The following is a 25,773-nucleotide window of genomic DNA, read 5'->3' as shown; positions in this document are numbered from 1 at the left end:
ACTGAGCATGTGGAAGTAGTCGTGTAGATGATGAACACTACCACTGTACGGTTGTATGGCATATGGAAATGCAGCTAGAGATTACTAGCCCTAGCTTGTATCATGTCGGTTCTAGTCTCACAGCTGATTCGGTCGCCCTTCGACTTGGTTCGCCTTCGTTGCCATAATCTTCATGAGACTTGTCAAGTAGCCACTTGCTGATCGCCAACTACCGTAGACTGGTGGATCGCCGCGGGAAAATAGTAAAAGCAACTGATCAAGCCACAATATTCCTACAAGCCGTGAGCTTCAAGTGCCGAACGGCTGGTTGGTCTGGCCTTCTCGCTCTTGCTTAGAAGGATCAACGGCCTCCGTAGGAGGTAGCATTAGGTCTTTCGATCGACAGATACAAGAATTCTTCCCTGCAATTCATTTTGGAACCAAAAAGCTTACGACCAATGGCAGTCATGAACTGGAGATGCGAGCTTTTTCTTGCAGTACTTTTGCTTGAGAAGCCTTACGACCAACACAAGACATGCATCAGAGTGGAGGCGACAGGGGACCTGGTTGGAGGGCGGAGATGATTGTCTTGGAGAAAGTCGTGGATGTCTAGCATTTCCACCTCCCTCCCTTTGTACATACAGGTACTCTCCGTCCATCTAGAAACATCTGCTACTACCTAGTAAGTAGACGGGTATTACCTGATGAAATCTTCAGCCAACTGGATTCCAAGCGTCTACGTGTACATAGGTAAGCAACAAAGACTCATAGAATACCCAGCAGTACAGCATGATAAATCTGCTCCAACGGAAAGAAAGAGCGAAATCATAAGAAGCAGGGCCTTCGGTTTGTAAAAGATGAATACAGAAGCCAATTTGTGATGAGAAGATTTGGTACCTATTCTGAACCTGCGCACTCACATGAATGCAGGGTACCAGCAGCCAACAGATCGCCGTACATGTGGCGATGTGTACTAAAATACGACTCCAATGCTCATGAGATGTAGATCCGGAAGTGCAATTACGATGAAACAAGCAAAATTTTCATTCACGGTAGACTAAGACTGCAAGAAATGCTCCTATCCAAAATATCTGCCGTGGATGCTGAACATTTCTTGAAGTACTCTTCGGCTGTCGTCGCTTGAATGAAGGTGGGGGCCGATGAAAATAGTAGTATTCGGAACATGCGCAGGGTCACCCTTGTTGCAAATCGTACGAATCTGATGATACTTTGGCTCGGCACTCGTGCTCCGACCTGTCTACTGGTCTGGTGTCTGAGAGATGGCTGCGAGGTCCTCAGCTACGCGTGGATAGAGCGGGATAATCCATGAATGTGTTACACTATTCATTTCAGGCCGGTAGATACAACGTACAGGAAAGCCACGGTGGAAATGAGTTGACGACTGACCTGTTTCTTGTTCATTAATACGCCACTTCTCTGCATACGAGTACGACACCAATTGCCTGCTTCCCACTGATTGTGGCCTAACCAAGACGTAGTGACACTGACACTGTAGCAGTAAATTCTCTCAGCTTGATCGGAAGAAGTTTGACGGACCCAGTGCCGTGCCCTTGCATCATGTGTTGACGCTCCCTTGCCGTATGACCATTCAGAAGCTGTTTAGCTGAGTACAGGTCTCGTACAATTGCAACCCAAGATTAAACAGCTATTATTATAATGGCATGAATGTAGCCGCCCTCTGTGAGCTTTGGAGCTTGGTTGTGGTGTTTCTGGCGATTTCACATCATTCATCACACAGAAGTCGAAGCAGGACGCCCAAAATCCAACATGGCCGTCACAGATGCACCGGCACCCAATCCAAATGACAATGTGTCGCGTTTGGTATACATACCTTCGGCCATATTCGTGGTAATATGTCCTATCGTCGTTGCGTTGCGCGTCTGGGCCCGGCTGAGGAGTGGCAAGATGGGCCCTGACGATTGGACCGCTATTGCAGCCTTGGTGAATATCTCTCGGGACCGAATTAGCTGCATAGGATCCTAACAATTGAATATTTTCTATCGCTTAGATATTTGCACTCCTGACTAGCGGATTTCTGGTCGCCTGTAAGTGAACAATGGCGCGATCCCCGCTACATCATGAAGCTGATGGATTTTGCAGCTTGCCATTATGGAATGGGCCGCCATTTTATCTACATAGAAGCACACAACAAATACGAAACTCTCAAAGTACGTTATGATGTGTGCTATCCGTTGTTTTCTTATTATCTGTCTAATACACGGAGGGCGATTAGTACCTGTATATGTCCCAAGTCACCTACAAGGCAGCCATTAATCTCAGCAAGTGCTCCATTCTGCTGCTGTATTTGCGTCTATTCAAGATTGTTGGTTGGATGAGATGGGCGTGCTGGGGGTTACTTACCTGTGTGGTCATCTATTGCGTCTCGTCGATGATCGCGACCATTTTCCAGTGCAGCCCCATCGTCAAAGCATTCAACAAGACTTTACCGGGAACTTGCATTGACCTTGCCACGTTTTGGTTCGCAAACGCCGGATTTTCGATTGCTACCGACATTATAATCTTGTTGCTTCCTATGCCTCTGGTCTATCAACTAGAGGTTCCTCGAGCTCAGAAAATTGCTCTAATGGCTGTCTTCGCCGTTGGCATTTTCGTCGTGGTTACTTCATGCCTCCGAGTCGCAACGCTTGATGTATTCGCTACTTCCCCCGACAATACATATGACATCGCGAATGTGATGTGGACTATTATCGAGCCCAATGTGGCTATCATTTGTGCAAGCTTGCCAATTCTACGCCCGTTGGTTGTGAAACTGTTCCCGGCCCTCAAGAGCAAATATTCGGCCAACAGGTACGGATCTTCGGGCTACGCGGAACAGCCAAAACGAACAAGAAGAAGTCAGCCTCATGGAGATAACTGGGCGGAGTCAAGTAGGGAGCCTGATGTTATTCACATGGCAACTCTTCGAGGGAATCACTCAAATGCAGGAAGCGAAGAGAATATCTTACCACTTAGGCAGAATGATACTAGTGCCAGAATCCAGAAGACGGTGGAGTATACTATTCAATACTCAGAGAAGAGATAGATATCTGGAATGGAGTTGGTTACCATGTAGAAGAAATGCATGAATAGGTTTGTAATAAAAGCGCGTGAATCGCCGTATGGAAGTAATTAAAATTGAGTCTGTTTAATAAAGTTTAACGGGTAAGACTCAGAGAAGCCGATCTTGAAAGTTTAGGGTAATCCTATCCATGTCTATGGATCTTTGCATCTGACTGATCGATGGTCACGATACTATTGGGAAATTTGCTAGCAAGAATGTTCATTGCCATATTCATGCATGTTGACATGTTTGGTTGGCAGACATCCTGGCCTACATATTCGGCCGCATAGGTAAGGCAGCAAATTTTTGTTTCTTAGACAGAGAGACGTGCAGGCACCCTAACCAATTAACTTTCACAATGTGAGATTACCACGCACAAGGCTTACTTAAACTTACATTTATGTCTAATACCAATGTGACAGCACTACTTATTGATTATGTTTAGATAGTAGCCACGTGGTTAGCCAATGGAGACATAGAGCTGATCTTGTGGCTGGCCGTGTGCTGATCCCCCTTTCTGACCCACTGAGGTGGCGATGAGTAACTTCTCTTCCTTTGTTTTTGAGTCCCATGTCTGAGTTATAACTCATCACAAACTCAGTTCTCCCACATCTGTCTAGTTTACAAGTAGATCTTCTCAGCGAGGCCATCTTAAACCTACAGCGACGATCCTCTCTACATCTCGCAGCAAGTACTGCGAACGGTCCATACAAGCTCATGGAGATTCTTCATAGTATTCTTCACTATCGTGCTTGGACTTGATCTTCCTCTGACTTCTTCACACCTTATGGTGAAGTCGGTGAGTTTGTTCATCATCATTAGCACTGTTTCGGTAGTATCCATTATACTAGTTTAGCAGCAAAGGTCAATGCCTCTAGGCTCGCTCGTGTCTGCCCTTGGATGCAACGCTCTTTTTGCTTCTGTGTAAAGAACTTTTTGATACGCCCCATCCGGTTTAAGGAGCGCTAGCCCAAGTGCAGCCCGCAATATCTTACCGTATGCCGGCGAAAATATGATTTATAATTTTGGAAGGTAACAACCGAGTAGAGAAAAGCGGACGAATATTCACCGAACGATATCTTGGTACTGAAGAGCCGATGCTATTGAAGGCTTGCTCGACTTGGGAGTAAACGAAACGGTGAAAGAGACAAATTGGAGCCTAAAATCCATATTGCCACAACCGAACAGATATGGGTACCGCATCCGTGAGCTACCTACTTACATTAGAATGGCGAGATGTGCCTAGGGATATGGCGCGATAGTATTGCATACTGCTTCTAATGGTTTCGGTCTACGGGTTTAATTCGATCATTATAAGTCAATTGGTTGGAGCCGGTTGAATTGACTCAAATGCGGGTATTGTAATGGCATATGGTTCTGTGAACGTGAATTCTCAAACTGAAAAGTTGAAAAGGTAACCCAAAAGCTGCGACAGAAAGAGGCAGTTGCGTGAAAACGCGCTCGGAGTTTCGACAAAAATAGCAACGGCAATGGCAGATGTTAATAATGCAAAGTCTTCAAAAAGGTACCCAGTCTACCTGTATCAGAGGAACTTTTTTATCACTTCGATTGTCGTTAATAAGAGATTTACCTTATCCAGCATCTCGTGCGCTTCTTGTGGCAATTTGGGATGAACTTTTGATCGCCGTCGTCGGCCACAACAAAGTCCCTGTGCTAAGCTAGTTATAGATTAGCCTTTTGAGAAACCAGCAGCTCCAAATACGAGTAAATGTTGTATACACGGCATACTATGCTGTGCTCCGTATGATCCGACCAATCTCTCGGTCTTCTTCCAATTGAATAGCTCAATCGCGGCTGGATAGATAGTGGATAGGGTGAAATTGACTCGGCATCCTTGCAAAGCTACGCTGACAATGATACTCAGGATCACAGCTATTTATGGTTAGATATAGCCATATGCCGTGTACTACACCGCCAATTCCATCTACCGTTTCACAAACAGCATTGAAGGTGAGATTTTCGCCTGTTTGATCAACATAGAAGCCTAGGCAACTACGAGTACACACACAAGTGCTCGCACGCGTAAGTCGCCACCTCACCAAGTTATAGTGAACGTACGGAGCACATTATACAACTTCACAGCCTCTAGAATTAGCGCAAGGAGTAAAAGATTGGCTATCTTATTAGTTTGTCCAGCGCCTGCCGGAGTCCTCAGGATCTATCTCAAAAGTGCTGCTCCGTACTGCCATTTTTGCTTCGCGGCCCGGAACCACGGCACTGTCTGACAGGCCCTGAGCCACTAGTTTCCGACCAATCGATGCTGCGGCTTGCTCTGACCTGCCTATTAAGGGGCTAGATAGCCAAGAACTTCTGAAAAGACCGCGGGGTACGGTAATCGTAATCTTGCAGCCGTGCCAAGTTCTGATATTTTGTCCGACCCCTGCATATATATCCTAGCGCAACCATCCGATCGTTGCGGGTGTACATACACAAGAACAGTAGCTAATCACAACATTGCATCATTAAGTGGAGAGATCGCATTGGATCTTTTGAATGGCATTATCCTCAATTGGCATTGAGTAGCTTCCGAGGCTCAGCTGTGATACCATGGAAAGTGCCATAAGAGTCCCTGAGCCGCCGCGACTCAGGGCAGTCCTTTGCTCCATTGTCATCCATTGTCAAGCCCATCATGCCTAAGTCCAAGTCGTCGACAGCTCTGCGGCTGGTCAGCCTCCTTTCCCTTGCGAGCGTGCAGGTGTCTGCCTCCACTGCCTCCGTCCTTGTGGAAAGCCTCGAGAAACTGCCTCACGGATGGACAGCGGCATCAGCCCCTAGCCCTTCGTCCCAGATTACCTTGCAAGTCGCTCTTACGCAGCAAAACATTGATCAGCTGGAATCGAGGCTCGCAGCAGTATCCACGCCAAACTCTAAGACGTACGGAAACTATCTCGATCTCGATGAGATTAATGAGATCTTTGCGCCTAGCGATGCTAGCAGCGCAGCTGTGGAGTCTTGGCTCAAGTCTCACGGTGTAACCAAGTACACCAAGCAAGGCGCCAGCATCTGGTTTCAAACCGATGTTTCCACTGCAAACTCAATGCTGAGCACAAACTTCCACACTTACAGTGACACTACTGGTGCGAAGAAAGTGAGAACTCTCCAGTACTCAATCCCGCAGAACCTGGTCGACCATATCGATCTTATCTCACCCACGACTTACTTTGGCACCACCAACGCCGCGCGAGCTTTGAAAGCGAGAAGCGTGGCTTCAGTGGCTCAAAGTAAGGCAGCCCGCCAGGAGCCTTCCAGCTGCCAAGGAACTCTGGTCTATGAAGGAAGGACATTCAATGTCTTCCAGCCAGACTGTCTTAGGACAGAATACAGTGTTGATGGATACACTCCGTCGGCCAAGTCTGGCAGCAGAATCGGATTTGGTTCCTTCTTGAACGAGAGTGCAAGCTTTTCAGATCTTCAGCTCTTTGAGCAGCACTTTGGATTTGCCAGCCAAAACTTCTCTGTCGTTCTGATCAATGGCGGAACAGATTTGCCCCAGCCACCTTCTGATGACGACGATGGCGAGGCCAACTTGGATGTCCAAAACATCTTGACCATCGCACACCCTCTGCCCATCACAGAGTTCATCACTGCTGGAAGCCCACCGTACTTCCCAGACCCCGTTGAGCCGGCAGGAACTCCCAACGAGAACGAGCCTTACTTGCAGTACTTCGAGTATCTCTTGTCAAAGCCCAACTCCAAGATCCCCCAAGTTATCACCAACTCCTACGGTGACGAGGAGCAGACAGTCCCCCACGCCTATGCTGTTCGAGTGTGCAACCAAATTGGATTGCTGGGACTGCGCGGTATCTCCATCCTGGAGTCTTCCGGTGACGAGGGTGTTGGTGCCTCTTGCGTTGCTACCAACAGCACCACTCCTCAATTCAACCCCATCTTCCCGGTATGTTCTCTCCACCAAGCCCTGAATTTATGCATTTGTTAATTTATCTTCTCTTCAGGCAACATGCCCCTACGTCACTAGCGTCGGTGGAACTGTGAGCTTCAACCCAGAAGTTGCCTGGGATGGTTCATCTGGCGGTTTCAGCTACCACTTCTCTCGACCCTGGTACCAGGAGGAAGCTGTTGGAAACTACCTCAAGAACCACATCAGCGCCGAGACAAAGAAATACTATAGCCCTTATGTTGATTTCTCTGGACGTGGCTTCCCTGACGTTGCAGCTCACAGTGTGAGCCCTGAGTAAGTATCGTTTTGATGTGAGCCACTTGGAGGATACTAACATTGTGCATAGTTACCCCGTGTTCCAGGGTGGTGAACTTACCCCAAGCGGAGGCACTTCCGCAGCTTCTCCCATTGTTGCTAGTATCATTGCCCTCTTGAACGATGCACGTCTCCGTGAAGGCAAGCCCGCACTTGGGTTCCTGAACCCACTGATCTACCAATATGCTTATCAGGGTTTCACGGATATCACAGAGGGTCAATCTGATGGCTGCAACGGCAACAACACCCAAACCGGTGCTCCTCTTCCTGGCGTAAGTCTAAGACCACATCTCAAGTATATGAAGCAGCAAAACTAACGCTTGTATAGGCCGGCAATGTCCCAGGAGCACACTGGAACGCGACCAAGGGATGGGATCCTACAACCGGATTCGGTGTTCCCAACTTCAAGAAGCTGCTCCAGCTTACTCGATATCTCTAAATTTTGGGTCAGAGTTTTTGCTTGAAGACGAGGATTGCCATCTGAAATGGATAACAATGATGACGATGGATCACGATTGAATAGATGACTTCAATAGCTGTTCATTCAGCTAAGCTAACTAGCTAATCTAATTACATCTAGACATTAATACACACAATTATGTCTCCAATACCAGAAAAGAGTAGAAGTCTCGAAAAAATCGTGCTGTCCAGTTTGAGAGTGAAGATACTTTATTTCCGCAGAGCGCACATGTGGAGTTCATAATAACCTTGAAGTTACCATCACGCAAATTGCGTTTGTGAAAACATGTGAGAATGTTGCCGAATGCACAGAAAAAAAACGCAACATGCACTGCAACATACCAGCTCAAGCCAATCGTTGACGTTTGTGTTACATTATGACGCAGCAGCAAACCCAACGTCTATTAGATTATAGCGCAGTTAGGCAACCCGTAAGCCACGAAACTGTCAGGCAACAGCCCAACTCCTTGCAGAATATTACATCGGCTCTTTGTATTCTTGTACACTACGTTTTGCCATGTAAGTAAATATGTGTCTTGTATCAGCTGTACAAACATTTTAATGTTCTACGATTTTCGACGTCGTAAGGGCGAAAGGGTTCAGCAAAGATGAAGTAAGTGAATTATTTTTCATGCTCGTAACAGTTTACCCAATTTCGTAGATGCGCCGACATTTTTTTTAATTGGATCTGAAATTTATATTAAAAAACAACTCAGTCGTATTCGTCGCCTCGACCTATAGCAGATCAAGAAAATAGATGCCCGACGACTGTACTTTCAGGTATCTAGACTTTGAAGCATCGGCTGTCGCAACAAATAGACAGAGCTTTTTGAACGGAAGCTTGTAGCAGTGAAAGACATAAGTTGCAGTACTTATAACTTCTTGGGCTGCAATATCAGGCTCCCATTATTAACTTGGGGCCCAACTCTGAGATATATAAAGACGCTGGCTCAATGTTTCCATTATATAGCATATTGCATAACTAACCAGAACATTCTAACCACCGCCAACTGCCAGGCATTCCATCTTAAACAATGACAATGTTGATCACAGAAGCAGTATCTGGGATCTATACTACCGATATGGACAGTACACGACTGGATGTATCGTGAGTACCGAACTCAAACTTCCCAATATAAATACTCGTATTAATTCTACGATTTCCTAGTCCATATGCAGCCCCTAGTGCTGTGCTGCAATTGCAAGATGCTAGTCGGCTTTATGTACCAGCTCATTTACTTGTGAAGAGTCCCAGATTGTCCTCTCCAGATGAAAATGGCATCTACCATCTCGATATGCCTCATGAAGTGGCTCATGTCATCGTTCATTACCTCTTCACCGACACCTATCAGTGCCTTAGACCGAAAGGCTCCTCGCTGAACGAAAAGCTCATCGCCGAGTTTTTAACAAGCATTCGAGTGTATATCGTTGCCCGAGATTACAAATTACCATTGCTGGAGGAACTTGCGCAGGCAGAAATAACCAGGCTGGGTAGTGGATTCCGTATTCCCTTGGTATTTGACCTGGTGCAAGAGGCCTATCCGCATCCAAGCCTAGACGATACGTGGCTACGCCAATATCTTAAGAGTCGCTTGAGCATTCTTTTCACCAACCCCAAAGAACTGTTAGAGTGGGATCCAGCTCTTGAACCAAAGACTACCACCATCAGCGACATACTTTTGAAGAATATATTGGAGCTGCTCCGTGACAATATCATTTCGTCTCATAAGTTGACCAATGGAACACCCGAAACATCCCAGGCCGGCCTTATACAGGAGAACTCGGTGCCAGTGAAGAACATAGAACCACTGAAATCGGCCGAACCCGAAAACGAAACCATTGAGCTTGATGCTGATAGAGGTTCAGTGAAGAATGGTGTCGAAGTGAAGACAACTAGCAACAACATAAACGAGAGTTTCACTAGCGCTGTCGGAAATGACATCCACGCAGACAAGAATGGCATTGACACGGATAAGAATGGTGGTACTTTAGACAAGAACGGCGTTGACTTGGTCAACGATGATAACGACATAGGAAAAAGTGACAATACCACGACCAAGAGTGATGACGAACTCACAAGAAATGGGACGCATACTCCTGTATCCAAGTCTGGGTCTTGTGAGCCAGAATCTCCAAAGGGAGATAATGTTCTAAACGGCCTGGATCAAAGAGTCAAGACCCCAGAAGAGAAATTGGAAGGAAAAGACTTCTGGGGACTGAGTTTGAAGAAAAAGAAGAAGAAGAAGGCTGCCAAAGGTTTGATACCAGAGCCGCTCCAGGAAGGGGTGGCTGTTAAAACCTAGCACGCGGCGACTTCAACCTTGAGCGAGGCTGCGAATTGGGACTCAAAATTGCGGTGATGGGAGGCTAAAAGATATTGATTGGTGGCTCCGGAAAAGTTTTTGCTTGCTTGCTTGCTTTCGTTTCGTTTTTCTTAACACGCTCTTTGACTTTTTTCTTTGTTCATTTCAGTTTGTCAAAAAAGGGATGCATGAGTGCAGGGAATTTGTTGTCTTCAAACTGGTTTCATGTATTCACGTGGAAATTACTCGTTCAAGTTTATCAAGTACTGAATTTTACAAACCGTAAGATGCAGGCGTTGAGTCCAATGACAGGGAAGCCATTTGTGGTTCTCTCAAATCCAAGTCCATACTATTCTAGTCAAGTCCTGTGTGTTCGCGAAAACTTGCATTAGGTCTGGCTTCAATAAGCACCTTCTCTAAAGCGATAATGTTGTTCCACTTTGCATGGACAGATTATCCACTGCTCCTCATCGAATATGGCAAGGGAATGCGATCATTTGAGACGGATAATCCCACGTGGAGCATTCGAACTGCGGAAGGTGATTAGAGATCAGAGCGACCTTTTGTTTTCCGTCCCCCTACACGAGCGAAAGTGCCGGACTGCATGTGAACTGCGGGGTTTTGTATATCGTTCAATGACAACGCGCTTTTCCTGTGACAGTGCCATCGCGCATTCAGTCGATTAAGAAGAGATGGCAGGGTGTAGCGTTGAGATATGATGAACAGGATGTAAAAGAATACATATGGGAATCAGGGAGATGCTAGACGTCTTAGTTCTCTTGATGTGATGAAAGGGTTCGTATGCGCATACTCTCCGCATCGGTTATTAGATGATGTGGTAATCAATACATCTTCTCGTCTAGTTGCGGCAGAAAGACGAAGTGGCATGCCATTGCGGGGGAAATGGAGTGTAATTCGGGCCCAGATGAATTGTACCAAGAGCTTGGGCCGTTGCTCACCCATGCCACTTACAATAGTTTAATATGACACTTCTAATCTCTTTTATCATAGAATTACGCCATAGAAGCAAGATTCAGAAACTGAATACGCTTTTTATTGACTCTATGTCACACATGCTCGCGACAGTATTGGCTGGCACAGCGTTTAGTGATCATTCACGGCTACCAATCCGCATTCTGCTTTGTTTATTTGTTAAGATAACTCGAGCGGGGATGATAACGGAGATTTCAGCGGAAAACAGGGCTTGCGGCGACCTGAAAGATCCCCTGTGCCAATCCTGGATGGCCATCAGTAAAAATTCCAAGAGCCGATTGTTGCCAAGGGCCAAGACTCTTGGCACCCGGCATTGAGGATCGATCGTGGAGATGCAGTCACTCTGTAATTTTTACTGCTATACCTAAGTAGAAGCAGATCCAAACAATGTTGTATAAAGTGCATCTTGAAGCAGATGGGGACAGACATTTGTGAGATATTTCCAGCATACTGGGCAGAAGTGACACAGACTTAGCCGCAATGCGAGGTCTCTGGCTGTAAGACTCAGAACTTTATTAACAATGCTTTTAGTCTTCAGCTACAAAAGCCGATGACATTCGGCCGGTGCCGACGTGGGTTAATTGCGGGCAGATTTGATCCCCCGTTGAAGGCAGCAGCAGTAGTACTGGGAGTGGGCGTAAAACTGCAGGCTTCCGATTATCCGCAGACCTTCCCGATCTGATACTCGCCTCCGTTAAAAACCCTTGTCTCAAGACCATGGAGCAGTGTAATGATGTAACAGGCAGATTTGTGCGCATAATGATAGGATCAGAAGGATCAACCCGTAGTTCAAATGACAGGCAATTAATTATAGAGTTAATGATAAGACTCGCCAATCGGCCCAAAGGTTTAACGCATAGTTCTGCTACGTGTAGCACGATGAGCCGCGGGAAAGATACCGATCAAATTTGGGGATAGAAGCCGCGGAAATAGTACGATTTCGCTAGTTAGTTGTGAGTTAGCTAGCTGTAATCATAAAAGAAAAAGAATACTAGTAGCTCAATTAGTGTTTGCTCATCGTATCAATAATCCCCGATTTGGAAGGAGTTCGTGTGAAAACTAGTACATCGGAGCTCAAGTGATCCCGAACAAACATTACAACTATTACTTCAACCGGTAATGGTTTGAATCGGCTTTGGTCCGAGATATGGTCACGTCAAGCTTACCAGAAAAGGTTGTTTTGGATAAGGCAGGTCTGATAATTCTCAGAACTTTTGAAATGGACTACAACAAAGCGGGGAGCGCATTGACTGGGAATGAGGAAGGTGATCCGAGTCACTCCAACTCTGTTATCATGGCATCTTGGCAAATCGTGAAGAGTTGGACAATGACCTCAACTTTGGACTTGTTGATGGGAACAACGAAATACCATGCTGCTAGCAAATGACTATAAAAACCCACCTCCCTCCGCACTTGGATGCAGAGAAGAGCATCATCCATCGCCTGACAACCACTCAGTCAAAAGGAAGGATCAATAACAACAGAACAAAGCAAAATGAAGATCAGTCTCATCGTCCTCAACGGCCTCTTGGCTGGTGCCATGGCAGTACCAACTGGTTCTCAAGTTGTTCACGAAAAGCGAGACATCAACAATGCTCGATGGATCAAGCGTGAGGCGGTCGATCCCAACACCAAGGTTCCAGTCCGAATCGCCTTGAAGCAAAGCAACTTGGACAAGGGCATGGACTATCTTCTTGATGTGTAAGTACTTCTTGGGATGCTTGATAACAGCTAAGCGGAAAGCGATCTAATGATAATTATAGGTCTCACCCAGAGTCTTCCAACTACGGTAACCACTACACGGCTGACCAAGTTGTTGATCTTTTTGCTCCTAGCGATGAGTCTATCAACAGCGTGAAGTCTTGGCTGGTTAAATCTGGCGTGCCGGCCAGTTCCATCACTGCCTCCAAGAGCAAAGGCTGGCTGAGCTTCACAACGACTTCTGGACAGCTCGAGTCGTTGCTCCACACTTCGTTCAGCACTTATGATCACGTCGATGCTAGAAATGTCCATATTGGTACAGACGAGTACAGTCTTCCCAAGGAAATCTCTCAGCACGTTGACTTCATCACCCCCGGTGTTGTCTTTGCCCCCGTGAAGACATCCGCCAAGAAGGAAAAGCGTGGCCACAAGTCTATTCGCCGCGCTTCCAAGCCCCTTCCCGCTCATATTGCGCAGATTTTGGCAGCAAACCCTCGTAAGTTACGCAATGACTAGAAAATAAGGAATACATAGATGGAACACTGACAAGGGCTTCAATACAGGGGCGACTTCGACCTGCGGCTCTGCAATTACCCCCCAGTGCATCAAGTCGATGTACAACATTACCGCCGGAACCTCTGCTATTTCCAGCAACGCCCTGGGCGTCTTTGAGGTTGAAGATACCTATGCTCAACAAGATCTTACCCAATTCTGGAAGTCGTTTGCTACGAACATCCCATCCACTACTGGACCTAAGGTTGATGGAATTGATGGCGCCAAAGCCCCTACTAGCCCTATCAACGCCGGTGGAGAATCTGACTTGGACTTCGAAATCGCCATTCCTATCATCTACCCTCAGACAACAGTTCTCTACCAGTCTTCTGTTAAGAACGATGATATCTTCAACACGTTCCTCGATGCCATTGACGGAAGCTACTGCACATTTTCTGATGATGGCGAGACTGGTGATGACCCTACTGTTGATGGCACAACCCGCAATGAGCAGTGCGGTGCTTTCACGCCCACCAATGTCATCTCTTTCTCCTACGGCACTGCCGAGGCTGACTACCCTACCTATTATCTCCAAGTATGTGATTCCTTGTAACATATTCCAAAAAGATGTTTCGGTCAGCTAACTAGGTCTACAGCGTCAATGCGATGAGTTCATGAAGCTCGGTCTTCAGGGCACCAGCATTGTTTTCGCTAGTGGTGACGATGGTGTTGCCCGCCGCTCTGGTCCTTGTCTCGGCTCAAAGCGCAACATCTTCACTCCTGGTGAACCTGCCAGCTGCCCCTACGTTACCTCGGTCGGTGCTACAACTCTTCCATCCGGTAGCGTGCCTGGCGACGAGGAGACTGCTGTTACATCTTTTTCATCTGGCGGCGGTTTCAGCAACATCTGGACCACCCCGAGCTACCAAGCCAGCGCTGTCGCTGCGTAAGTTATGAATGTGAATTGCCCCTTTGGCTCAAAGCTAATAAGAGTCACAGTTACTTTGCCAGCCACGACCCCGGCTATGCCTCGTACAACACCTCAGCAGGTGTGATCCCCACCACTGGCGGAATCTACAACAAAGCTGGACGTGGTTACCCCGATGTTTCTGCTGTTGGTGACAATGGTGTCGTTGTCAACGACGAGGAGCAAGTGCTTGAAGGCGGTACCTCCATGGCCACACCTCTGTTCGCTGGTATCTTGACTCGAATCAACGAAGAGCGTATTACTGCCGGCAAGAGCCCGATCGGTTTCGCCAACCCTGCGCTTTATGCCAACCCTGCCATGTTCAACGACATCACCGTTGGCAACCAAGCCAAGGGTGGCCCCAACGGCGATAGTGGTGCCAGTGCCTGCGGTAACAAGGGCTTTTCCGCCGTTGCCGGTTGGGACCCAGTTACTGGTCTGGGAACACCCAACTACCCAGCTCTGCTGGAGTACTTCCTCGGTCTCCCATAATCGGAGATACAAAAGAGTAAAATGAATGCACCAATGTCAGCACAAATACAACAGCGAATGAAGGAGGCATGGAGTATATTGCATTGTACCTAGCAGTCGGTTAGCAATTAAGTAAATATAGCTGAAGCATTCCAAGTCAAATACTGTGCCGAGTTTAAAGTGTAGTGAAAAGCCTCAATGGTTGGAGTAGTTCATATTTCGAACTCACAAAGTAGAATTGCTGGGATGCCTTTGGGCCATTGACACAAAGCACCAATGGAAGTTGGTGGCTTGACTTCGAACAAAACATATGTGAAACCAGCAGAATTGGGTTGTTGCTCCTAATTTTACGAATAGTAGCGAGACGTCACCTCCATATGAGAGTAAGTATAAGAATCTCTGAAGATACGTAATCAATTCAATAATATCGTGAGAATCGAAAGCTATAGCCATTGGACCTTTGAAAATGATACAAAGAACTATATACAGCGTTTGTATATATATACAATACTTTTTATGTATGTACAACTTGTTATTATATACAAGATTGACGTGGGACAAAAAAGATCATAGAGTCAGGTTACGTGAACCTGTGTCGTAATTTGCCTATAATTTAACGGCGTCGGCGGGTGGCTCGCTCAGATCGCTTGTCGACAGAGCGGCGCTGGTTGACAGGGCCAGTGGGTTGACCAGGAGCATTGGTGTCGAAATCATAAAGAGTCTCATCAACAATCTCCCAGGCGATGTCAATGTGTCCGGCGAAGCATGCGTTGCTGTTAAGCTCACTGAGGACGGAGTAGCTGAAGTCCAGTCCAGGAGCACCGTTGGGGTTCCAGACAGTGTTGGTCTTGGAGCCAGTGCCGCAACGCTGGCATCCGTCACCAATAAAGAGCGGGAGATCCGACTGGACACCGTTGACGGTGACGATGACACGCTTTCCACAGTAATCAGCCAGGTTGCCGGCAATTTGAGTGTGGTTCATGGCAACGAGGTTGTTGCTGTTGATCTGATCCAAAGAGAGACCAGTGAAAAAGTTGCACTCAACGAAGCCGAGGTTCTGGTTGGCAAAGCTGGTACCGCAAGCTTCTACCTGCTCGACATCATAGTAGTAGGTTCCAAATCCGGTTCCGCTGTCAATCACGGCCTGGGAAAAGGCAGATGCGGCAAAGAGGCCGATAGAAGCAAGAACTTGGCTCTTCATCTTTACTTTGGGGTGTCTTTATAGACTTTAAGGAATGTATGAATGAATGAATGTAAAATATGTTCACAAGGAGTGACTTGCCTGGTAGGGACTGCTGTTGAGAAAAGCTGTTGGAACATTTCTAGGCGAGATCAAACACTACTTATATACAGATGAAACAACGGCTTGTTACAGTACAATCTTCTCGTGAAAATTTGACAGAAGCAACGAAGCAACGTTTACGTGAACACTAGCTGCTCACCAGTATGCTGTAAAACATCAGCACGAAACATATTGAGACCCTTCAAATCCAGTGCAGTTACAGAAAAGGCATAGTCCTAGAGCTACCTATCGTCTGATATAAGCACTCTATCAAAGCTGTCCTGCCGCTTTAGGCAGGGAGTCGTCATTGCTACAGCGCTAAACTACGCTAGGTGGGAATCCGTTTAATTACTTCTGCCCTCAGATGGTGAATTAATAGCTATGCGTTTCACGGCATTGCCTGAACGGAAGGTCAAGAACGCGTTTGCGGTGGGCACGATGCAAAGGAGATTTTTTTCTGATCAATTACGGCACATCGTTGCCGATCAAGTGCCACAAATAGGGAATCCGCCTAACGTTACCTCTCGCTATGCAGGAACGCGATCACGAACCTCTACCCACGTTCTCGCTTCACACGGCACGGATTGAACTACTCAACTGCCAAGTCTAGGCATGGCCTCATATTGCAATTACTACATAGAGATGACGACGACTTTGGAGACGCGGCTGTTGTTCCATCTTCGCCGAGTAGCCATCATTAATACCTCAGGATTATACCGCAGTCCCATTTCCCCTAAACGGCGGCTTGTGTATCTTTACATGTTTATATTGATATGATACTAGATTATTGTTGTAAGTGCTGGAAATTTTGAAATCTCATTACGACACATTTCGATAGTTGTTGTCCTCTTAGAGTCAGATTAATTTATAGAAAGTCGGATTGCGACCGCATGTCTATTCTCGCAAGTTCCTTCTATAGGGGGCAGCTGGGATTAACTTCCGCCTTGCGTCATTATCTACCTGCTACTTTTGACTTGTTAGGGGGAGTGATTGGAGCGTTAAAGAATGCCAGTTTCAGTTCATCTTACGTGGAGTAAAACAGTCAAGGATAGGCCCAACATTTAGTGAATATAGTGTTTTACATAAGCATTGCCGTACGTACACACTTCACACTTTGAGAGAACAATACTCGTTTATTGTTTCGAATCTAATTGTAATAGTCGATAAGTGAGATAACTTAAAAAAAGGCTTCTTAGACAAAATCGAGATATACTGTAATGAAAGTAGTTTCATCTTAGTTCGTACCAAGCCTCTCAACGGGCTACCAAAATAAGCCTCTGTCAAAATTAAAAATAATCAGCAACTAACACACCTCGGCGAATCCGAATGCATCGATTGCCAAATGTAGATACAATATTTGCGCTTGTGTCGTGGCTTTATGCGCACATCAAACCACTAAGGATAGAACGGCAACGAATTGCAGCGCTAGTGTAATCAGTTGAGCGCTTTACAGGGTGGTTTTGCCAAATACGGAATATGGCATTTCACGTTAATGGCATCCTCGTCTTTGTATTTCCGACAGTCCACAGCCCTATGAACTGAGAGAAAAGTATAAGAAGACATGGTCTTACTGCCTTCTGTCTGGAGCAATCTGTTAAATCGTGGTTCTAGGTTCAGTGGAACTCTACGGAACATGAGGAGGTAGAAATCGGGCACTACTGCTCTATAATGCCTTATTTTGATAGGACTCGTAAGGGTATAATGCTTAGAAAGGCATTATATGCTGAATGCTATCTATAATTGCTCTTCTTAACTTTCTGACGATATACCTTTCAATATATGTTTATTGACCTTCGCCAGCTTTCTATGGAGTAGCCAGGCCACCTGTTTTGATAACTGTGACAATTATATCTTTTAGTTCGTCTTTTAATCTCAAAGAATCGATTGTCATTATCAAGTCGAATGCAGCTCTCCACATGCAAGCCATGGAGACGAGGGCCAATAGAATATCTGATAATCTCGAGCTCCAGCCCTATCCAGCCTTCTAAGCTTCTTGATCTGCAGCGAATATAGCTTTAATTTCTCGATTGTGAAGTATCAATTTGAGATGTGGGCAAAGTTCTCTGAGAGTGGATTCTCCCGCATCCTGTCGTCGAATGGCAGATGCAACTTATGAATGTTCGTTTGTAGTCTCTTCATGGAGAAGTAAGATATTGAGAATGGCCTAGACAACATCAGATATAGTCGTAACACTAATTCGAATATCACCGTCGTCCCATATCTCAGCTGTGGACGTCTTCCATGCCAAAAGAAAGTGTTCAATGTCCCATTCAAGAAATAGTACGGTAAACAGATAGGAATACATCAAGTTGGATTCGCTGAGCATATTCTGTATCACAGTTTTGGGAGCACGGTGAGGAATAGTCTGGGCTGCCGTGATTCTCACATCCACGCCATATTCAGATGAAATGGTTCTATTGGCGCCGGATATGGATGAAGCTTCGACAAGAGCTTTATGTTGATCGAAGTGTAGGTGATTTGGTGTTGAAACAACAGCATCTTTTGACTTTGGAGAGTTTAGATACGAAAATCTTGTTCTTCGTAGCCAGCCACCGCAATACTAACATCGTCTAATTATGCTGTGACGTTTGAGACTTGAACGAGAAGCGTTATATCGAATGTTCAAATATTTCGAAGACTTTGAACACTAACTGGCCGGAGATATCCTGTTGCACAGACAACTGTCACAGATGTAGAAGTCATGCCTACTTGTGAATACGAAGAGGCGCTGAGCAGGCAATATCTTGAACCTAACACTGTCCTGAGAAGGAAAATGTAGAAGCAATTAGTGTGAGACAGTCTTGCTTGGTGAGGCGCATAGCCTGTAGTTTGGAGAAGAGAAGCTGAGATTGAAGCCGCGAAGATGTGAAGTTCTATGAAAGCCGCCGAGGTTCTCATAGGTTGGATTTCGTAAATAACTGAGATTATGGAAATGGACCTGTAGATGGGGGGAGGGGGGGATACATAGGCACAAATATACATATATGTATGTATGTATATATACCATCATCCTGTTCCTAAAGCAGCATCACGCCTCATATCTGTATTACAAATATGATTACAGCTATTTGAGGATCCCTCAGAACTCCGTAGGAGAGCAGTTCGTCACTCACTTGCATAAATGTACTGACCAACAAGCCTTGCACCACTAAGCTAATGCTCACATGCATTACTTAATAGTATTCCACTTGAGCTCGAGCTGGAAGACCGTAGCTAAGTATGTATGCGTAATGCTGCACTACTGCTCAGAAGGAATTCAAAATATACATTACTCAGTCTTGCATCAAATAACGGGTTTCTGAAAATGTTGACTATACCCAAAAATGACTCTAATACCTAGTTAATCATTTATCTGGCTAGTTTAGACTGAGGGATACAGTAGATTGAAGCTTTTTAGAAACCTACGGATTCTGGTGATGCTTTACCTAAATAAAAAATTGAGAAACAGTAGAACCTATCATGAATAAATAAGAGATACGCCTCTTTATACATCATTTGATCTTATAATTAAAACTGACACAATCGTTCAAGTTTGTTCCAAAACTAGTAACCATGGTGTGTACATGAAAAACTCATTGAGTGTATCTACGGTCAAGCTCGGCCTTTCACAAATAGTCAATACGCTGAGAAAGGAGAAAATTCAGGAATTACAGGGTGAACTAATGTGGTATTCAAGAGGAGATTAAACTACCCAATTCTCGTTTGTGGGCGTGCATTATCATTAAACCTAAACAAGCAACAAACAACTATAGCATGTCGTATTGCGCTCTGCATTATGCCTTGAGCTAGCAATGGAGGTTTCTTTCCCTCTTCATATATGCTTTACCATGTCGTCGTAAGACTATGCATTAGCTTGCATTGCTACAGCAACATTTAACACCTTCAAGCAACTGTGATATCCTCGCCAGCTGACGCCCGAATAACCTCCACAACCTTTCCTGGCATGCTCAACATCGGGGAGTGGCTGGAAGAGCAAACATAAGAAGTAAGGCCGGGACCTCCAATGCCAGCCATGGCTTGCTGGGCAACAAACGGAATAGCATTATCTTTCTCACAGAGAAGATATGATGCCGGAACCTCTTGGTACGCAGGGTAAGTGAGGTTGGTGTAGAAGGAAGGCTTGGCCTGGTGGTTCAGCTTGGCGATGGCGTCTTTGGTCTGAGACTCGGACATATCGTTATAAAAGATATTTTCCGCCCCTTCGACAGTCATTTTGTCACCCTTGATGTTTTGTTAGTAATACAGGGCTTTGTAGCGTCCTCCAGTGTATTCGGAGACTATCACTTACGTCAAACACAACCCATGGGGGCATGAAACCAAGGAATGAAGCTAAAGAAGTTTGTGGGGGGAGCAAAAAGGCCGTTACATAAACTAGGGATATAATTCCACCAAGTTTACCTTCAGCTTGTCGGTCCTTCTTTAATAAACCCTTCGCACTCTCCGTTCCTGCAATACCGCCGTAGGAATGCATAACCAGGATTATGTCTTTTCCAGCGTCTGCCAGCTTAGATATCGACTTCTGAATGTGTGATGCATCTTCGGCCACTGATGTGCTGGATTCTCCTCCTGAGGAAAGCAGCCGGACTGTGCTGAAAGGATATCCATACTCCTCGAGCTGTAAAGTAACGGCGTCCCAGCAGTCCGGTTCGTGCCAAGCACCAGGGACTAGGAAGATTGTAGGTTTCTCGGCGGTAACAATGGAACCCATATTGTCTTGTAGTGTTTATGTGTAGGGGAGTCAGAAAAGGGGGTTAAATATTTGAGCTTGTTGTTCTCTGTATTAGTATCAGCAGCGTAACCAAACGTCCTAACTCGGGACAGACATGTTGCTCTTATTATACTTTAGGACAACTCATCACCCTTTTTGGAATCCCTGTTATCAGAGGTAATGGATGAAACCTGTCCTGATTTCATTTGCACCAATGGATTTGCGAGATTCGTGCAGACAATATCGGAGTACAGGCATCGAGCTTTCCAGTTGCAGAGCGAAGTGGAGAAAACCAGGATATGCATGCTGCAATATTGAAGGCGCATGAACTACAACGACCAATATGTCCTACATCAACCAGGGGATGATAACTGTATGTACTACTTGTACTACTGTTGGTCGTAACCAACACTGCCCACACTTGGATGTCATCGGAAACAAAGGTGGTCCACACGAAGGAGCAGCACTACCATGGCTAGTTGAATAAGTACAAGTAAGGATAGGCATTGGCGTTCCAGCACCGCATTATATCCGAAGTTGAGTCGTGTTTGCGCATCTATGAATAACAGAATGCTTGTAACGGCGCAGAAGGTCGGTCTCATGCCCGAAGATCATTCTAGGACCTAGTAACTCTCCCCTGAAGCATCGTCTGAAACGAGCACCCGTCATTTTCATTATTCTTTAGCTCTTCATGCCTGGTAGAGAAGATCAAATTAATACTATATCTTCACCGATTAATATCCTTGGCAAAGTGATACCATGGCGTCCACTAGTAACACTGGGGTAAATCCTTCACCTGCTGATTTACGCAAAGATGCAGCGCTCGTACCACCATTAACTACATTGGTAATAGCATCGAATGGCCTAGACGCAGAGAAGCCGAGAAAATATGCCGATGCTCCTGAAATTACGAGCCAACATGAGAAGGCCTGGCGACAACCGATGAAATTCCTCCTGACGTATGAAGTCAAGGGGGTTATGCTTGAAACGGGACATGTTAATTGCTGATCGTCAACTAATCGTTGTGCCGCTTAGCTCTATATAGTAATTGCCATGGCCAGTGCCAACAATGATTCATAAGAAACTAATGCAGACAAGGGCCCCTGCAGCATTGGCAGCCCTGCTCCCCTGGGTCAGGATTGCAAAATTGGCGAAACTGCAGGTGTATCTTCAAGAGACGAGCGACCTCCGCAGTTTGCCACGGGGTCATTGCAGGTCGGGGGCGCCGCCTTGTATGAATGGACTTGTTGGAAGTGTGTCAGTGCCCATAATAAAATGGCATGGATATCAGATGCAGGTGGTTTACAAGAATGACAGAAAGGGTTGAAGGTGGATTGCTATATACATTGGAGGCTTAAAGAGATATCCCGTTCCAACATACCGTCCTGTCATATCTCGTAAGCCTCTACAACTGCTCTCGCAATCATGAGTTCGGGGCCACCACCGGGTATTGATCTCTATGCCGACATCAAAAACAGTGTCATCAGCCCTGTCATTGCATTGATGGTACTGTCGGCGATATGTGTGGCACTCCGCATTGTGGCTAAGTTTACTACCAACGTAAAGCTTCAGCTAGATGACTACTTTCTATTCGCAGCCTTGGTAAGTATTCTCCTTGGGGGTGACTGTTGCTGTTGCTAACGTGATATACCATTAGGTGGTGGCTTGGGGGACAGGAGCTGCAACCATATGGGGTTCGTGATGCGAAAACCTCCACATTCGACTCGATGCTAATGTGGTCTATAGCGTGCTACAAAGGAATTGGAAAGCATATCTGGAATCCAACGGTCCAACTCGAAGAGGTGATGAAAGTGAGTAAATCCCCACGCCAAGAAGCCGAATCACAGTGTAATAACAATTTATGCCTCCTAGATTCTCTGGGCATACGAGTTTCTCTACGGTTCCGTCATTCCGTTGACCAAACTGTCTCTCATCTTCTTCTATTACCGACTTTTCCACGTATCAACCTTCCGCAAAGTTCTCTGGTTTGTGTTGTTTCTTGTTGTTGGTTGGTGGATTGCCATTCTTGTCACTTCCATCGCCCAATGCCGACCATACAACTACTTTTGGAAGCAATACGTGGACCCAACAGCTATCGGATCATGCATAAATATTCCTCATTTCTTCGTTGGCAACGCAGCGGCCAGCGTTGCCACTGATTTTATGATCCTGTTGACCCCGATACCCATGGTCTGGGGCCTACAGATGCCTGTCGCCCAGCGACTGAGCGTTTTGGGTATATTTTTCTTGGGTGGATTGTACGTAACGGTTTCCATCCTCTTTCCGATCTCTGCTAATAATATGACCAACGTGCAGTGTATGCGTTGCCGGAATCGTTCGCATTGTTGTTTTGCTCCAGATGTTCAAATCGGCCGACCTAACATGGAACATGTCTCAAGCATTTATTTGGTCTTCCGTTGAGCCCAACATTGGCATCGTCTGTGCCTGCTTACCTACTCTTCGACCTCTACTGCGACGATGCATACCGGACTGGTTCGCGGGTAGCAGTCTCAACAAGTCCGGTTCGACACCACACTATGGAACAGACTATTCATCGAGACTTCGTTCGCAGACTGGGGATTTCTACGCCCTCACAGATCGCAACGGATCAAATAAAGACAAGAGCGATGACGAAATGGGTTTAACGAACAATTTTCAGTCAGATGGACATCAGCCTCGAGTGAGCACAGGAGATGCCGCGGCTCACGAAGAAACGCACAACGGCATCATGGTAAAGCATGAGATAAACTGGAGTTCAACATCGGCATTACATCCTCAGTGATGCTAGTCGACTTGTTGATTCTCCATAGCCGAAGTTCTAAAAGCTTGATTACAGTTTCTGGAGATATCCAAATCGCCAGGCGAAATCTGAATCTTTGCACTGCTGATGACTTGAGCCCTCAGCAAAATTTTCTTTTATTTTACGACATCGTTACAGGCGTAACGCAATAGAAAAACGGTTAGCATATACCATATTAGATAACGTACTCCTAATACTACTCGGGGGGTCTTAAAAACGACTACTGTCCCCGACCTAGCTCTACTAAGTCGGGGGGGTCGTTAATTAGTAAAAGGTCCGTTAATTTACAAAAGGAAAAAAGGTATATAGATTAAAGTGTAATTACTATATAAATAAAGGTACCTTGTTTTAGATTAATAAATTTAATAATTTTATAATAATTTAATATAATTGTAAATAAGGTATAGCTAGTATAATAAAAAAAATATAATATTGCGCTTTAAGTTTAGGTAAGCTCGTTGGTGCTATTTTCCTTGCCGCTGCCTTCTTTATAACCTTTTTCTTTATTGTTTTTAAATTTAATAGCCTTAAACTTAAAAGCTGGCTCCTTATAGCTATATTTATTTATTATCTTAATACCGTCAGCTTTAAAGGATAACTCTTTGTAACCAACTGCCTGTTGTTTAACTTCTAATACTATATAATTAATGGCTTCTTTAATAGTCTTTATATTATAGTTTAATGGCCGCGGCTATAGTACCGGCGGCACCCAGCTGCTATAAAGATAGCCTTAAAAATAAAGCTTGTAATAAAGACAATAATAGTTATAGATCTATTTATTATTATTAAGTAAGGTATAATAGTCTTCCTTAGACTACTTCTTATACACTAGTAAGTTGCGTAGGTAGAAGAAGATATTATTATTAAGGCGTAAGGCTGTAATATCTGCCTAGATAATAGCCCTAACCTTCCTTAGCTAACGGCGAAGGAAGGGTACCTTATTATAAGCTTCCTTATTATATATCTGCGCTGCCTTTTCTTCTTATGCCGCTTGTCTATTATAATTGTCTTTAGTAAGCCGGATTTTTGCCTTGTTAACGTTTATTAGGCTGTATTTTGCTATAACTAATATTCCTTAAAAGAGACTTAATTTTTTAATGCTTTTGGCCTTTAGAAGCCTTATCTTAGATATTGCTGTAATATTATTTAAGGTAAGTATATATAAGGCTTTTTTTTCTTTTTTAAAAATATGCGATACTGACGGTGTTAGCGGTACCTTTGAGATAATAGAGGCCTTGAGGTGGTATTGAATGTAGTTGTGATAGTTATTTATTGTTTGAATGTGAAGCTGCGGTGTTGGGGTCTTACGCTACTTAAATTGCGGCTGAGCTGGCGTTCTTGGTGTTGTTTTTTCTGCCCTTTGGGTAGAAAAGGAAGAGCTTCCTGATGATGACGGCTGTGACGACCCTGAGGTGCTATTAGGGTTAATGTAACCGGTAATCTTACTTTCTTTTATATTCTTAGTTAATGAAGATAAGGTATTTTGAAGTTGATTAAGGACGAGGGAAGGATTATATAGGAAGAGCCTGGTCTGCTCTTAAGCGGTGAGAATTATATACTTTTTAAATGTTTAAGTATATATTTCCTATAGATGGAATAGAAAGTTGGTTTTGCTAAAGTTAACTGCACTGTTAGTAACTTTGTAGTATAGGATCTTTTAATGCTAATGCTTATAGGACTGAAAAATACTGACGTTAAGGGGTTAAAGATGATGCGTAAGATATAAAGGTAAGGGGAAAAGCTTAATGTTATGTTACTTTGCAAAATGAATAAATTTGCTTATAAAATAACTTTTACAGCTATTTATAAGGAGGACTTGCGTTTCTCTTAGGTTTATTGGTTGTGTGTGTTTTTTAAAGTGTTGAAGCTATTCTAAGGTTATTATATTGGTGATATAACCCTTTGGACTTGTGGTAAGTATTGTACTGCTTTTGAGGTTATTTTTAAACTACTTTGCTGGTAGCTGGACCTTGGGAAGGATAATGAAGGAGGGAATTGCCTGGCCTTTGGCTGAGATTGCCTTAATAGCGGTAATAGATATAGTATTGTGGGAATTGGTTAAGACTGGGTTGTTAATTAAAGTAGAAGTTTAAAGGAGTATTTTAGCGAGAAAATAGCTTACTATAAAGCTAGTCTTGTTAAAATTCTATATATTCTTTTTTTTTACCTTATATTTTATTAGAAACTGTTTCTACGTGCGGAAAAATGATTTAACGGTGCTATGATTTTGTATAGCCTTTTGTTTTATATTACGAGAAGTGGATTTACGGATGTGGAAATTCTTTTTTGACTGCTGTATGAA

The 25,773-nt window shown here is 44.8% G+C and overlaps 7 protein-coding genes across 7 annotated transcripts; 5 read left to right on the top strand and 2 right to left on the bottom strand.

Moving 5' to 3' along the window:
* Nucleotides 1–1,767: 1,767 nt before the first annotated feature.
* On the top strand, nucleotides 1,768–3,043 carry V8C40DRAFT_269095 (putative PTH11-typeG-protein-coupled receptor; the record flags this gene model as incomplete). The annotated part of the gene is made up of 4 exons (XM_083220043.1): nucleotides 1,768–1,941; nucleotides 2,009–2,045; nucleotides 2,101–2,168; nucleotides 2,234–3,043. The coding sequence occupies 4 exons, from the start codon at nucleotides 1,768–1,770 to the stop codon at nucleotides 3,041–3,043; spliced, it is 1,089 nt and encodes a 362-aa protein (XP_083069921.1).
* A 2,646-nt stretch (nucleotides 3,044–5,689) lies between these two features.
* V8C40DRAFT_253413 (peptidase S8/S53 domain-containing protein) lies at nucleotides 5,690–8,210 on the top strand. Its single transcript, XM_083217607.1, has 4 exons — nucleotides 5,690–6,977; nucleotides 7,036–7,274; nucleotides 7,327–7,567; nucleotides 7,624–8,210. Exons 1-4 carry the CDS (start codon nucleotides 5,712–5,714, stop codon nucleotides 7,732–7,734), a joined length of 1,857 nt encoding a protein of 618 aa, XP_083069920.1. The 5' UTR covers nucleotides 5,690–5,711; the 3' UTR covers nucleotides 7,735–8,210.
* Nucleotides 8,211–8,280: 70 nt separating this feature from the next.
* Nucleotides 8,281–10,347, top strand: V8C40DRAFT_253409 (uncharacterized protein). The gene is made up of 3 exons (XM_083217606.1): nucleotides 8,281–8,367; nucleotides 8,471–8,862; nucleotides 8,923–10,347. The coding sequence occupies exons 2-3, from the start codon at nucleotides 8,789–8,791 to the stop codon at nucleotides 10,055–10,057; spliced, it is 1,209 nt and encodes a 402-aa protein (XP_083069919.1). The 5' UTR covers nucleotides 8,281–8,367; nucleotides 8,471–8,788; the 3' UTR covers nucleotides 10,058–10,347.
* Nucleotides 10,348–12,492: 2,145 nt separating this feature from the next.
* V8C40DRAFT_281785 (S53 family peptidase) lies at nucleotides 12,493–14,702 on the top strand (the record flags this gene model as incomplete). The annotated part of the gene is made up of 5 exons (XM_083221679.1): nucleotides 12,493–12,751; nucleotides 12,814–13,247; nucleotides 13,315–13,838; nucleotides 13,900–14,189; nucleotides 14,243–14,702. Exons 1-5 carry the CDS (start codon nucleotides 12,546–12,548, stop codon nucleotides 14,700–14,702), a joined length of 1,914 nt encoding a protein of 637 aa, XP_083069918.1. The 5' UTR covers nucleotides 12,493–12,545.
* Nucleotides 14,703–15,294: 592 nt separating this feature from the next.
* V8C40DRAFT_269091 (uncharacterized protein) lies at nucleotides 15,295–15,882 on the bottom strand (the record flags this gene model as incomplete). Its single annotated transcript, XM_083220042.1, has 1 exon — nucleotides 15,295–15,882. One exon carries the CDS (start codon nucleotides 15,880–15,882, stop codon nucleotides 15,295–15,297), a length of 588 nt encoding a protein of 195 aa, XP_083069917.1.
* A 3,888-nt stretch (nucleotides 15,883–19,770) lies between these two features.
* On the bottom strand, nucleotides 19,771–20,740 carry V8C40DRAFT_281782 (alpha/beta hydrolase). Its single transcript, XM_083221678.1, has 2 exons — nucleotides 20,252–20,740; nucleotides 19,771–20,184 (listed from the first exon to the last, which is right to left on the bottom strand). The coding sequence occupies exons 1-2, from the start codon at nucleotides 20,669–20,671 to the stop codon at nucleotides 19,846–19,848; spliced, it is 759 nt and encodes a 252-aa protein (XP_083069916.1). The 5' UTR covers nucleotides 20,672–20,740; the 3' UTR covers nucleotides 19,771–19,845.
* A 1,356-nt stretch (nucleotides 20,741–22,096) lies between these two features.
* V8C40DRAFT_269089 (uncharacterized protein) lies at nucleotides 22,097–23,453 on the top strand (the record flags this gene model as incomplete). The annotated part of the gene is made up of 5 exons (XM_083220041.1): nucleotides 22,097–22,273; nucleotides 22,329–22,365; nucleotides 22,418–22,482; nucleotides 22,544–22,929; nucleotides 22,988–23,453. The coding sequence occupies 5 exons, from the start codon at nucleotides 22,097–22,099 to the stop codon at nucleotides 23,451–23,453; spliced, it is 1,131 nt and encodes a 376-aa protein (XP_083069915.1).
* Nucleotides 23,454–25,773: the final 2,320 nt, after the last annotated feature.

This window comes from Trichoderma camerunense (genome assembly GCF_050948025.1).
Source record: "Trichoderma camerunense strain CBS 138272 chromosome Unknown V8C40scaffold_17, whole genome shotgun sequence".
In the NCBI taxonomy this organism is placed as follows: Eukaryota; Fungi; Ascomycota; class Sordariomycetes; order Hypocreales; family Hypocreaceae; genus Trichoderma; species Trichoderma camerunense.
The sequence above is the reverse complement of the archived record's forward strand: the minus strand, read 5'-3'. Positions and strand labels throughout refer to the sequence as shown.

Excerpts from the sequence above, each read along its gene's own strand:
- V8C40DRAFT_253413 (XM_083217607.1), top strand. The coding sequence starts at position 5,712 with ATGCCTAAGTCCAAGTCGTCGACAGCTCTGCGGCTGGTCAGCCTCCTT. Across the intron at positions 6,978-7,035 it reads AATTCAACCCCATCTTCCCG|GCAACATGCCCCTACGTCAC; the intron begins GTATGTTCTCTC and ends TCTTCTCTTCAG. Across the intron at positions 7,568-7,623 it reads CCGGTGCTCCTCTTCCTGGC|GCCGGCAATGTCCCAGGAGC; the intron begins GTAAGTCTAAGA and ends ACGCTTGTATAG.
- V8C40DRAFT_253409 (XM_083217606.1), top strand. The coding sequence starts at position 8,789 with ATGACAATGTTGATCACAGAAGCAGTATCTGGGATCTATACTACCGAT. Across the intron at positions 8,863-8,922 it reads AGTACACGACTGGATGTATC|TCCATATGCAGCCCCTAGTG; the intron begins GTGAGTACCGAA and ends ACGATTTCCTAG.
- V8C40DRAFT_281782 (XM_083221678.1), bottom strand. The coding sequence starts at position 20,671 with ATGGGTTCCATTGTTACCGCCGAGAAACCTACAATCTTCCTAGTCCCT. Across the intron at positions 20,185-20,251 it reads CCCCATGGGTTGTGTTTGAC|GGTGACAAAATGACTGTCGA; the intron begins GTAAGTGATAGT and ends CAAAACATCAAG.